This window comes from Rhea pennata, chromosome 2 (assembly GCF_028389875.1).
Source record: "Rhea pennata isolate bPtePen1 chromosome 2, bPtePen1.pri, whole genome shotgun sequence".
NCBI classification, from domain to species: domain Eukaryota; kingdom Metazoa; phylum Chordata; class Aves; order Rheiformes; family Rheidae; genus Rhea; species Rhea pennata.
Window position 1 is genome coordinate 61416937 of NC_084664.1, and position 13172 is coordinate 61430108.

The 13172-nt window shown below is 39.4% G+C and overlaps 1 protein-coding gene across 1 annotated transcript in view; it reads left to right on the forward strand.

Annotated features, from left to right (window-relative positions):
- ADCY1 (adenylate cyclase 1) overlaps positions 1-13172 on the forward strand; it is a 155000-nt gene that overhangs the window by 107552 nt on the left and 34276 nt on the right. Inside the window, exon 8 of the mRNA XM_062567932.1 lies at positions 12575-12730. Coding sequence (XP_062423916.1) covers positions 12575-12730 — 156 coding nt within the window. The remainder of the gene's footprint in view (positions 1-12574; positions 12731-13172) is intronic.

Consider the following 13172-nt stretch of genomic DNA (forward strand, 5'->3'; position numbering starts at 1 on the left):
TTTTAGCTCATTTGAGCAGGAACTTCCCTTCCTAGATGTTGCTCAGGATTTAGCCACACCTGATGGAGAGATGGATGTGACTCCTTGTTTTGGCGGGGTCTTTAAGGATAAGGAGAACAGAGGTCTGGCCATGTGATGGTAATTTCTTGAGCCTCAGCATATAGTGAACTTGGTGACAACTGTGTTCAAAGGTTTATGCACAGTCACACCTTTCTTTCTCGAGCCAGTTACTGAGTGCACCTCAAAAATAAATCCTAAAAAGAGTGGAAATTTCATCCCATCGGAATTATCCACTACAAACAACTAGGCAATGATCCTGCTCATGGCAACCTTTTATTCTGCTACAAAATTATTTTGTGGCCTCACTAGGAGCCTTGAAAGTCCATAATCATCATTCAGTTTGTTCCAACCTCTTCCATATCGAATGAGGCTTATCTCACAAGTCATCTTCCATAACATGTTTACAGGTCAAGAGGAACTTTATTACTCTTTATCTCTGTCAGATGATTTGGAAGACAGACTTCTGCACTCTTATCTTCTGAGACTCTGCCCAAACAAGTTTCATTCAGGGATTTGACCTTTAGGGGGAAAACTATAATATCCATTTGTAAAAGTAAATATGAAAACAGTAAAGAAGAGGTTTTAAAGTCGTGTTAAAACTCCATGCTTGAGAGTGCTAGCCAACTTTCCACTGATGGGTGCTTGACAGGAGGGCAGGAGCTTCCTCTTCAGGCTGTTCCAGGGCTTTCCTGGCTTTCCCGTGAGAAAGCTTTTTGCATCTTTCCGAGACCATGGAAGACTTCGGGGGAATTTGGATGGTCCAATGGTTAGAAAATTGAACTGGAAACATAAAGCATTGAATTCCAGACCTACAGTTAGTTTTTAGTCTCAGCTTGATGACTCAGGGAGTTTTTACAGAAATGCTGGGGTGAATTCCCCAGAGGTATTTGAATCAGGGAATGAACTCCCATTATTTTATCCTGGAAGGGCTGTTGCAAGGGCTTTTTGTGCATTTCCTTTAAAAGATTTTGTTATTGGAGAGATGGAGTGTTCTCATCCGCTGCAAAAATCATATAATCTCATGGTTTTTGCTTCTGTTGGTGTATATGGCTAAATTCGTTTTTACGTAGTGTGAAAGAAAATAGGCCATGTTACTTTAGGACCACTGGACTGAATTCTGTTTCCCTAGACAGTGAGAGTTTTTCTGAAACCAGAATTAGTTCCTAAATTAACCAACAGAAGAACCATACAGAAGAAAAAGAAGGAAGGAGTTAAAGAAATAGTAAGAAAGGAGGGTTTTTGCTTATTGGTGCTAGATTTGTTTGTCCTGTTTCTCTGCTGCTTTCACTCCTACTGTAGTATATATAGGATTTCATCTCGTATTGAGACAAATAAGAATTGAATTTCAGAAGAGTGTTGATAGGTTGGTGTACAGAGACAGGTGCAGAGAAGAACGGATAAATACAGCTATTACACAGAGAACCTGTCTTCTGTCAACTCCACTATATAAAATTGTGATTAAGGAATTTACGCTGTGAATATGTGACATTCACATATTCAAGTCATCTAGGCCAGTGCGTGTTTTATTTGCAAGGATGAAGGCTAATATGAGGTGAGCACGCATTTCTTCATACTTGCAAGGAACATGGTGACTACTGAGAAACTACTGATCAGTTTGTCATCTGCTGCAGAAACCAAACGGCATCTTCCTCATTACAGTGCCAGTGATTGATTTGTGGAAGTGGCAGATGCTACCGTACAGCTTGGCTAACAGCATTAGCTCTCTGGTATGCATCAACGGAGTGTCTAGGAAATTGGCAGCAAAAAAATACTTCATGAATTTTACTGGTATTGACTGGCTTCTCCACTGGGCTCGCAGATCAATCAGTGTGCCACTTTGCAGTTTGTCACAGTACATCACAGCCTTTCCTGGTCTCTGTATACTCACATGCCGATCACTGGACCACAAGTTACTAATAAATAGATTCATAATAGTATATTTACCTTCAAAATAAACACCTGCTGTCCCCTCCTACCTTGATTCAACCATTAAATCTTCAGAGACATAGAAACAGAAGGCTTCCCCTGAAGCGCAGACAAGATCAAGGACCTTTAGGTGAATTCAGGTATCTGCTGGTTTAATATTGTATTTCTTCCTCTGGAGCCTCAGTAGCTGAAACACAGCCATATTTTTTTATTCTTTATGCATCATCTCTGACATTAATATGAACTGACTTTAGCAGGTATGATGCCAAGAGGAATGAAAATCAATGTTATCAGCAACAGATGGCCAAGAATCTGTTGAATTTGAAAGGTAAATAGGCCCCAATTAGATTTTTTTTTTTTTTTAATTTAGAAGATACATACCCCGCGTTCTTCCGTATTTGGTCTGACACAGTGATCTTTCATCAGAAGGATCATATAAACCAAGAAGGAGAATAACAGTATATGAAGATTTATTCCTGTACCAGTTACATTTTAAATGTGAGCAAATTATAAAATATTCACAACTTTTAAATCTTTTATTGAATCCACTAACAACCAGAATTTTGTGGTCTAATGTGATTGTTAGCTTGGTATGTAGGCTAGCAAGTGAAAAGGCACTTATAAATGGCCCCTGAGAGAATTCATGTTTTATTTTGTTACAGTTTTTAGTTTGGTGGAGATGATATTACTGTATTATTGAGAAATAATTCTGCAAGTTTGACTGGCTAGCATTCAGCTTATAAACTCATTGGAATAATTCACCAGATATCTAAACACATATAGCACTGTTTCAAATCAAATCCATTTTTTTTGCTGGCCTTCGTAGAGAAAAGCTCATGCAAAAACATTTTAAAAATATAATACAAAAGGATACAAGGCTCTGCCAAAGTTTCTGGATATGAAAATGCCAACACATTTCTTTAAGTAATGTTTAATTATTTCTTCATGATGCTGTATACTGATACTAAATCTCTTTGTGATATGACCAAAAATATTGTACTGGTACAAGATTTGAAGGATTTGGTAAAGGCAAATAGCCACGGGTCTGAACACACACATGAATGTCTTGGACACTTAAAACAGGCCTGATGACGTTAGAAAAACACATTTCTTTCTCATATATCAAATGTTCACAAGAAACTTTATGCTTTAGGCACATGGACATTCTCTTTGTTTTCAAAATGTTCTACATTTCTAAAATACTGTGAATGTTACAGTATGTGGATGTTATTGCAGAAGGAATAAGATGAAATCTAGGACAAGCCCTGTCAGTGTCAGAGCTCCTTACAAGAACTCTCTACCTCCGCTTAGACCGAGCTAAATAACTTTTTCCATTAATGATTCCTCAGTAATCTATCTGACTTATCCTGTTCTGCCTTTCAAATTATGTGCTTGGAATTAAATTTTAGAGTGGATCTGGCTTTCACCATAATTCTTTGTTTGATTCATTGGTCTTCCCTTAGCATCGCTGGGGTTAGTCCGTGCATCTTTGCCTCAGTTTTACCGCTGGCGTGTGTTTTAGCTGGCTCCCAGAGGCACAGCTGAAGCCAGGAGCTTAGCTGCACCATCTATTTAAATTATCTATTTGCTCTGGGAAGTACCGTTCCCCGGCAGTACAGCGCCTGCTAGGCTTTGGCTACGACCTTAGTGATAGCCAGGTGGTTTTGTTCTCAGCCTTACTTCTTTGCATTTGTTGCAGTAATTCACTCTCTGCCGGTAGCTGTCTAGTTTTGAAAAGCTTTATTAATTTCACTAGCTGAGGAAACAGCCCAGCAGAGTTTATTATGCAACATGCCTAAGGTGAATTTTACAGGTAGCCAAGCAGTGGTCAGAAATGATCAATTTTTAGCGAGGTGAAAGATTTTTCAGAATGTTTTAATGTTTGCATTTACTAAAATGGGCCTGCCATCACTGTTACTCATTGCTAGGTTAAAGCAACCTGCTTCACTGAATAACTTTGCTGGCTCCAGAGCTAAGGCAAAGACAAATAATTCTGTCGACTATTAACAGGAAGCAATAGAGCTATGTCCAGGAAAGGGGGTTATAATAATTATAAAAATCCTATGTAAACAGCGTAGGTGCATTTTATAAATGACTCCTAAGTCTTCATAAAAGTGATCCCAGTATGTTCATAAAAGTCTCATGGATTTTTAAATTGTCCCTCAATTATAATAAATAATAGGTTTCCAATCACTCTCTGCAGCATTTCTACTAATGTACTAGTGCGTTATTCACCAGCTAACTGTGTATTCAGAGATGTTCATTATCATTTATTTGTGGCAGGGTAAACCGCATGGTATCTACCGTTTGAATGGGGCACGTTGGTAGACGCTCATAAGAAGTCATTCAGAGTGATTACAACATCTGTTCACCGTTTGGAAATTGTTGTAAAATGGATTTAATGGAAAAAATGATTGAAATGACAAAAAAAAAAAAGAGAGAGACACATCTATATTCTCTTATTCTCTCTTTAAATGTTTCTGCTTTCTTTGAAAGGGCTGGAATTTGTCCTTCCCTTTTAACCCCACGCACAACACAGCCCTGCCAGGCAAGCTCAGAAAATTCTTTCTCTAGCTCTGACCGCCCTGTTCTGTTATCTGAGATCTCTTGGTAAGACTGTGACTGCTCTGAAAATCTCAGGTGAAAGGATCCTTTTTTTTTTTTTTTTTTTTTTTTTTTTTTCCTAAATTCTCACCTAGTAGGGAAGTAAATGCCAGTTGGTGTTATGACACTCTGTGTCCAGTCTGGTTTGCTCTAGTGAAGCATTCCCAAAACAATCCAGAGAAGACAGCTAAAATTTTTATGTGCTTTTTATCCAAAAAAGTAATTTTAACCAAAACCAGATTATTTGAAAATAAAAGTTAAAGCAAATATCTGGGGAAGTGGAGAACGCTTTTCCTTTTCCAACAGGTTTTAGGAAAAATCTGTTGGAAACATGAAATTTCAAGAACCCTATCAATAAGAAAACAAAACAAGAGCAATGTTTGGAAAATGCTGTTTAAAACTTAAAAACTGATGTAAATGTCAGAAAAATCTAAAGCAATTATCTACAGCAAACACCTGTGGCATAGTTTATCATGAACTAGAGTTGCATTTAACAGCTCAAGAGGCTGATCAGTTAATTTCTTTGACTTATGATCTAATAGGCAGAAATTCAGCAACCTGAAATTCATTCCAACTTGCATGACAGCAGCTGCAAGAAAAGTGGCAAAGGCTGTCACATCACTGTCATATGTTGTTGTTTCATCTAGCATAAACAGATGTGATTTTAAACTTCCTGCATTGCAGCCCTGTCAGCAAGGAGTAGCTGGAAAGTAAACAAATTTTCTATCACTCTACTACTTGAAAAAGCAGGGTTATACTTTGACTAGGAGTATAACATCCTCATCTCCTATTAATCAGCTAGCTTTGTTGCATGAAGCAGATGATCTTCCTTCTGTGTAAAATAAATTACTAGGCGCTGTATCTTTCTGCCACAAAGCAACGAGTTTTGTCTTCTTACGTCTTTGCTGTGGCTGATTTGATTTCTTCCCCCCTCCCCACAGCGTGGAATGAATTTTATGCAATATAGCACAGAGCAAACAACATGGAGCAGATGCAACTCTGTCAATGTTCAGAACAGCTCTTATTCTTTTGGGATATGCAGAGGGTTTGGGTTTTTTTTTTTTCTATTTAACCAAACATATATTGCACCAAAGAGTTCACTTTAAGTCAGAGGTCCCTCCAACACAAAACAACCATGTACAGGTGCTTCACAAATTTAGGATCTAATGCAACATTTTGTAATAAATGTGAATTTCTTCACAATTGCTTTTGTGCTGTATGTAAGTGGATATACAGTTACTATATGTGCTTGCCATTTGACTTTCATCTGTGAATCAGTTAGCAGCTAGTATGTTTCACATGTACATCTGCTCATATGCTCTCTTGAGATATTTTCTACCATGTCTTAAAAAACCTTTCATCTAATGTTTTAAAGTTACTTCAATTTGACATACATGTATTAATTGGATTTTTGACAGCAGGTTTTTGTTGGACTTTTCTGACCTATTTAAAAGATTTTGTCTTAGTGAGGAAATAAATCTTTATTAGTTCTCAAGAGTAATCTGAAATTAGATGCTGAAAAATTTCTAGGCAGCATCATATGAGCAATAAAAAAGAAAAGGAAAGCTAGAGAAAGAAAAGGAGTAAGCTGAGTGAAGTAGTAGAACTAACATTACTGCACTTTGTTCTTTTTAATTTGTTATATCCATTCGCATTGAAGTTCCATCTGTATTTGTAGGAAATTTCCTTCTCTGCAAAGTAGATCTGGTTGAATCACTCTGACTAGGTCTACGTGAATGTGTTGGACCCTTTTCAAATTCTTTTCTTTTTCAAGCATGCTAAATTTATATTTTCTTCAGAGCACTTGTGGCCCAGTAAATCCACCTGTATTGCTAGCGGTTCCCTAGGACCTTCTGTACCTGGCGATACTAAATTTGCGCAGTCCGCTTTGTCTTAAGAAAGTCTTTGTGGTCATCATACTTTGCTGGCTATCTGGACTAATTCATTCTGAGAATATTTTGACAATGATGACATTTGTTTACCAGTACTTTTGTAACAGGAGAGCTTTGATTCTCATACTCCGACATTTGACAGACTGGAGAGCCCTGTGATAAGTGCAGGGTGTGTGAAGGCTCTCCTGGCTCCTCAGACAAACGTTCTTCTTTGCTAGCGTGGAACAACTATAAGTACCTTTGGCAAAAGTGTTGTAACTTGAAATGCCCAAAGTTAGGCATCTGAGTCCGTAGCTGGGCACGCACTGATGATTTCTGTCTTCTAAGAGGTGATGACGGCCTGCAGCTGCCACTGCTGTCACGACTGGCTGAGCCTGGGGTGCTCGGTGCTCTGAACGTCTTGACAGCTCTCAGGAACTGAACCGGAGATCTGAATGCCTAACGCAGGCATTTCGAGTTTTACTGCTCCAGTCAAAGCCGACCTGACAAAGCCGAGCAGAGAGGCTCGGCCGTTCGGTGGTGGCGCTGCCCCGTTTCTGGCGGGGGGCTGATCTGCGGCTGCGGTTGTGTGTTGCTCCGGCTGTGGGAGCAGGCGCGCCGCAGCCCTGGAAGCGGGGCTGCTTGTGCTTCCTTGGAGCAAACGAGAGGCAGAAACGAGGCTCATGCTGCAGCGTGTGCTGCTCGACGGCTTCGAGATCTTGCCTGCAGCTAGTACTGCATTACCAGCGTGACCGCCCACCGCTTGGCTGTGCTGTGGTGTTACATCGCTGCTGCTGCTGGTGGTGGAGTTAATGTTTTCTTCTCCTGACTTCTTCCTCCAGAAATGTGGAATCTGTGGAAGGGAGAAATACAAGGAATTTGTAAAAGAATTTTTCCATTCATGATCTTCCAGAAATTGTTTTAACTTTTGCAGGTGCTGTAACATATTTTCTATATCTATATTAAAAAAGCGGCTACGCTACCCTGAACAGTGAAGAGAGGAGTTTGTCTTATAGAAGCAGTATGATCTGCTGACAAAAAATACTCATATACTTTCCTGAGGGTTAGCTGCAAAGCAATAAGCATAACCCATAATAAGGGCAGTAGAGAAGGACAGAAAAGCAAATACCTAATGATTTTAGATGTAAGAAGAAAAAAAAGATTTTCTCACCTATCTCAAGAAAAAGTAATACCCAGTAGAGCTTGATAGCCTGCAAGTAGTAATGGAACAGATACTGCTAGCAAAAGACTGTCCTGCGTAACTGAAGGTTGAAAGCAAGGACAGACACAGCGTGTAGCATTTATAGTTTCTGTTAATGTATTTTGAATGTCATTAACATCTTCTTTCCCATGCCATTTTAAGCACCAGGGTTGAATATAGTCAGGGGAAGAACAGCCGGCTGCTGTTTCTGAGAATCCCAGATAAGCAGCAGTGAATCCCTTACCAGCACATTACAAGAGATTCAAACACTGGGGTGTTTTCCCAGAATTTTAATCAGTGATTGTTTGTTTTCTGCATGCTTAAAGACGCTCACAAAGCTTTAGATAGTCTGGCTGACCGCTTTCATAGTGCTCTGGTAGAAAATCCCAGCTCTTAACCTGATTTGTTGGCTGGGTTGCAGCAAACAACCAACCTTTCCTAAAATCGAGACGCAAATAAGCAGAAAGCAGAATAAGGGATGATCCCTAGGGTCAAAACAAGAAGTGTGAAAGTAAAATACATTGACAGAATGAGCTGGAATGAGAATGCTGCTGTCCAGCTTTCCTATAATGCTAGCCTGGAGCAAGTTCAGAGAGAAGACAGTGAAAGATGCCTGTTTTTTGTTTTTTGGTTTTTTTTTTTTTAATCTGTTTCAACAGACTACTGCATTTCTTGCTATTATCAGAGGCTTACTGCAGAAGGTGAGCTCATTGAAATATTCCACTTGGAATTTTGTTATAGCAGAAAATACTGTTCTGCAGTAAAAATAGTATTAAAAAAAAGAGATGAGATATATGAGATCAAAGTGGGAGAGAATTCCTTTCTTTAGGTATGCTTTTGTGCTGTATATATAGTAGTAGAATAGAAGTTCCCCACTCTCAGTGCAAAATCTGCATACCCTGCAATTGCCCAATTAAAAAAAAAGTCATATATAGTTTATACATAATCTGAGAACTGCCAGTGTGCCCCGCTGTGTGTATTGCAATGTCACTTGGGTGATTAGGGCCTAGGCCTGCCGTGAAGAGCAGAATCTATACATGTTCCACTTGTTTTTGTAAAATTGGATGGTACTTTAATTTGGAAGGGGCCTTTGGAGGTCATCTGGCCAAAACCCCTGCTCAAAGCAAGGCCAGTTTCAAAGTTTGATTCAATTCTGAAATTGCATCAGGTTGCTCAGGGCCTTGTCTAACTAAGTTTTGGGCATCTTCCAAGATGAAGAACCTTCAGCCTCTTACAGAATCACATGGAATGGTTGAGGTTGGAAGGGACCTCTGGAGATCATCTAGACCCCCTGTTCAAGAGGGTCACCTAGAGCATGCTAGACAGGGTTGCATTCCAGCGGGCTTTGAATATCTCCAAAGAAGGAGATTCCACAACCTCTCTGGGCAACCTGTTCCAGTGCTCTGTCACTCTCACAGCAAAGAAATTCCTCATACTCAGGAGGAACTTCCTGTGCTTCAATTTCTGCCCATTGCCTCTTGTCCTGTCACACGGGACAACTGAAAAGAGTTTGTCCCTGTCCCCTTGACACCCTCCCTTCAGATACTTGTACACATTAATAAGATCCCCCCTTAGTCTTCTCTTCCCCAGGCTGAACAGGCCCAGCTCTTGCAGCATTTCCATGGGGAGGTGCTCCAGTCCTCTGACCATCTTTGTAGCCCTACACTGGACTCCCTTCAGTAGCTCCATGTCTCTCTTGTACTGGGGAGCCCAAAACTGTATGCAGTGCTCCAGATAAGGCCTCACCAGGGCTGAGTAGAGGGGCAGGATCACCTCCCTCCACCTGCTGGCAACACTCTTCCTGTGACACCACAGGCCTTCTTTGCCAAAGGACACATTGCTTGATTGTGGTCAATTTATTGTTACCCAGAGCTCCCAGGTCCTTCTTTGCAGAGCTGTTTTCCAGCAGGTCAGTCCCCAGCAACATACTGGGGAACTGGCTACAGTGTTCGACCACCCTCATGTTTAAAAAAATCTTTTCTTTATGGCTAATTGGAATTTCCCATGCTTTAACTTACATCCATTACCTCTTGTCCTTTTGCTGTGCATCTTTGGAATGAATCTGTCTCTATCTCCTCTATAACCTGTTTAGGCAGCTGAAGACAGCTATTAGATTCCTCCTTAGTACTCTCATGCTCAGGCTAAAAGGACTGAATTCGCTCAGACAGTTTTCATATGTCATATGCTTCAGCACCCAAATCATTGTGGTGACCTTCTGCTGAACTCACTGCAGTTTGTCAGTGTCTGTCTTGTATTGAGGAGCCCCAAAATAGACACAGTTCTCCATTTTTTGAGTGATCTGAGCTAAAAGACTTTGATTTGAATCAACTATATATTTCCAAAGCTTGTACACCACTGAAATAATATATGCTGATAAACTCTACAAAAGACAAGAGCAGTGGATGGTGTCAGCCCAAAATATTTACTCTACCTATTTCTTTAAAGATATATTCAGGAATACATACAAATATATGTATTTGAAGGGAATCCCATGTGTGCAGGGAGCACACTACCTGTGACAAAATATATTAACTGCAAATTTTCAAGCATCTGACTGTACTCAGAAATGCAGCTACTTTAAGAAGTTTGCATTGAGGAAAGCTTAAATCCTGCTCTTACTGTAGGACTTACAGTCCGTGCAGGAGACTACTTTTGTATCCATGTTCTCCCCTTTCTCAGTCATGCCCTGGATCTTTTGCTAGCAAGATGTTGTACCTGGTCTTCTGTGGCATTTCCTTAATGAAGGCTTTCAGGAAACCCCTGTAGCTCTGTACTCATCTGAAGAGCATCTTTTCTGAGCTAGTCTAGTGGAGTCCTAAAAATGAAAATGTCCTAGTTAATGCAACAATGTCCACAGTGGAAAGGTTTGAGCTGTTTGTAACCAACATATAGAAGGGAAAGCTCATGATCTCTTGAGATGTAATATACCTGGTCGCATCTGTGCCTTTTTATCTCTTTGTCCTAAATGAGACAACAGGCAAAACAAGAATTAGTTTCAAGAAATAGAGTCTTGCTTGTTTTTGTTGTATCATCAAAAGGTTGATAAGGAGACTGAGAAAAATAGTGCTTTGAGAGGAGTTACATTAGAAACATTTGTAAATAGAGTTATTAGCACCTATGTTTTAGATAGTGCAAATGTTACAACATATTTGCCATATTCCAGCTCTAGACCCATGTCTACCAGGAATAATCTACTTGATGTCCTGAGCTATTTAATATGTGAATACGCTTATACAGTATTACAGTATTATACAATATTCTAGGTGGTTATGGCAATCCAGCAATGAGTCTTCTACCAGAAAGTCCTCAAAAGAGAAAGTTTATACTGGGAATGTCTCAGTGGAGATCTTCTTAAGCTATACTTAATCAAGAAATTATGCATTATACTAGTGTCCTTTTGGACTCCAGCTGATGGTTGTGCAGTATAGTGCAGGTTATGTTACCTGGCTTTATTCACCCTTTCAGTGGACAATAATGTACATGTGCACACCTAGGAACCTTTTCCCATTTAAAGCATGTCACATGTTTAGAACATAATCATATGCTAATAAAAATGGGCAACTATTCTTACACAAGTCATTTGGTGTTTCATGGTTACAGTGTAACTGACTGAACAGAGAACTAATAGCTCATTAGGGTACACTGTTGATTCTGTAGAAGATGCAAATAGTTGTACATGTTAAGCAGCATAAACCAATATCTGAGATGCCATTCAGGGTATAAGCAGGGGGTCATTTGTCCCATTCTCTCAGAATTTAGATATCCATGAAAAAATGCATTAAGCAAATGCTTCCAAATTACCTCATTCTTTATTTCTTGATCGTTTAAGCAGTGATGTAAATTGTTGTGGTAAATCATCATGTTGTGAAGACTGGACAGCAAATCCTCAGTGCCATTTGTGTTTTATAGAGCATTTCAAAAATGATTTTGGGGTGTGATTTGCTCTGTGTCTTTTGTGTTTAGAAACACTCAGACCAAATCCTGTGTTGTTTCTTAATTATTTTTGTTACAGAATAGATTAATTTTATAAACCTTTATTCCCATGTTGTTACAGTATGGGATGCTTTTACATTTCTCAGGGATGCTTTTCACATGCCAGTAGCGTAGGTAAGATATTGGTATAAATGCAGAGGGCAGAATAAAGGGTGGACCTTAATAAGATCTATGAAGGCATTTGAACAGGTACTTGGGGTGTGCTAAAGGCAGTATGAGTTAAACACGTGCTTAAAAGTTAACCAAGAATGTACTTGTCCTTGCTGAACTGGGACCTCAGTGATACAGGGGGTAGGTTATGCACAACCCTGTGAGAATATTTCTCTGTGGTATAAAGCTTCTTGCTTTGAAGAAATGGGATGTAACATATAATCACAGTGCCTCAAAGTCTGCTTTTAGGGCGCACAGGCACATGTATCTTTAAAGCAAAAACTATCCTCTTCTGCTTTTACTGAGCTTCCCAGAAGCTAAATTAAGAGAATAAATAAATAAGAACAAGACTGTAATTGTATATTTTTAAAAGCAATTCATAAGAATGCTAATCTCCTCTTTATTGTTTTCCTTTGTTTTATCCAGAGATTATTTTAAGGTTGAAGAAATACAAATATTGCCTCTTTTGTGTTTGACATTAATGCTCTTTTTTAAATACTCTTTATTTTTATATGAAAAAGTTTCCAAAATGTAGGGTATGTGCTTAAATACCATCTGTTCAGTAGAATTTATGCATCAGGTTAAAAAAAATGAAGTAGTCTACGTCTGCAAATACAAGATATTTATCAAGATACATTGCATCTTGATCAGAATTATTGTGTTATGATATTGTTTTATTCTGACCGCTAGATGGTGTCAATGGCTGTATGTATGTACGTCCATATGTGACTATAATGACAGTTATAAATAATATTTTTCTAATCAACAGATATTTCCTGGACTGATTCTCTCAGACATAAAGCCTGCCAAAAGAATGAAGTTCAAGACAGTCTGCTACCTGCTTGTTCAGCTCATGCACTGTCGTAAGATGTTCAAGGCGGAGATTCCTTTCTCCAATGTCATGACATGCGAGGATGACGATAAGGTAATTCCTTTGGGCTCTTCAGGCATGGGTTTCAGGATCACATGAACCAGCCTTGCACTGAGAAGATGGGAGGTGACCTGGCCAGCTGATAGTGGAGTTTCTGAGGTTTCTCCTGACCCGGGGCTCACAGGAAATGCATGTAAGGGTCTCTCAGTGGAAAAGAAGCTCAAATATAACTGGTCTGCAGTTTGAAGTGCCTCTGACACTGAATCAGCACAGGCATCCTATGTATCTACTGCTGAGGGCTTTTTTCACAGGTATTAGATTTTCTGAGGCTGCTTAAGCAATTACTGAGAGCTAGTCTTTCATATCTTGCATCCACCACAATTTCAAGCTCGTGGCACCAAATGTAAAATAGCCGAATAATTTTGAACTGCTAGATGGCTCTCTGAAAAATGAAAGGCAAGTGATTTGTAAAAGAGATTCCTCTTTGTCCCTAATA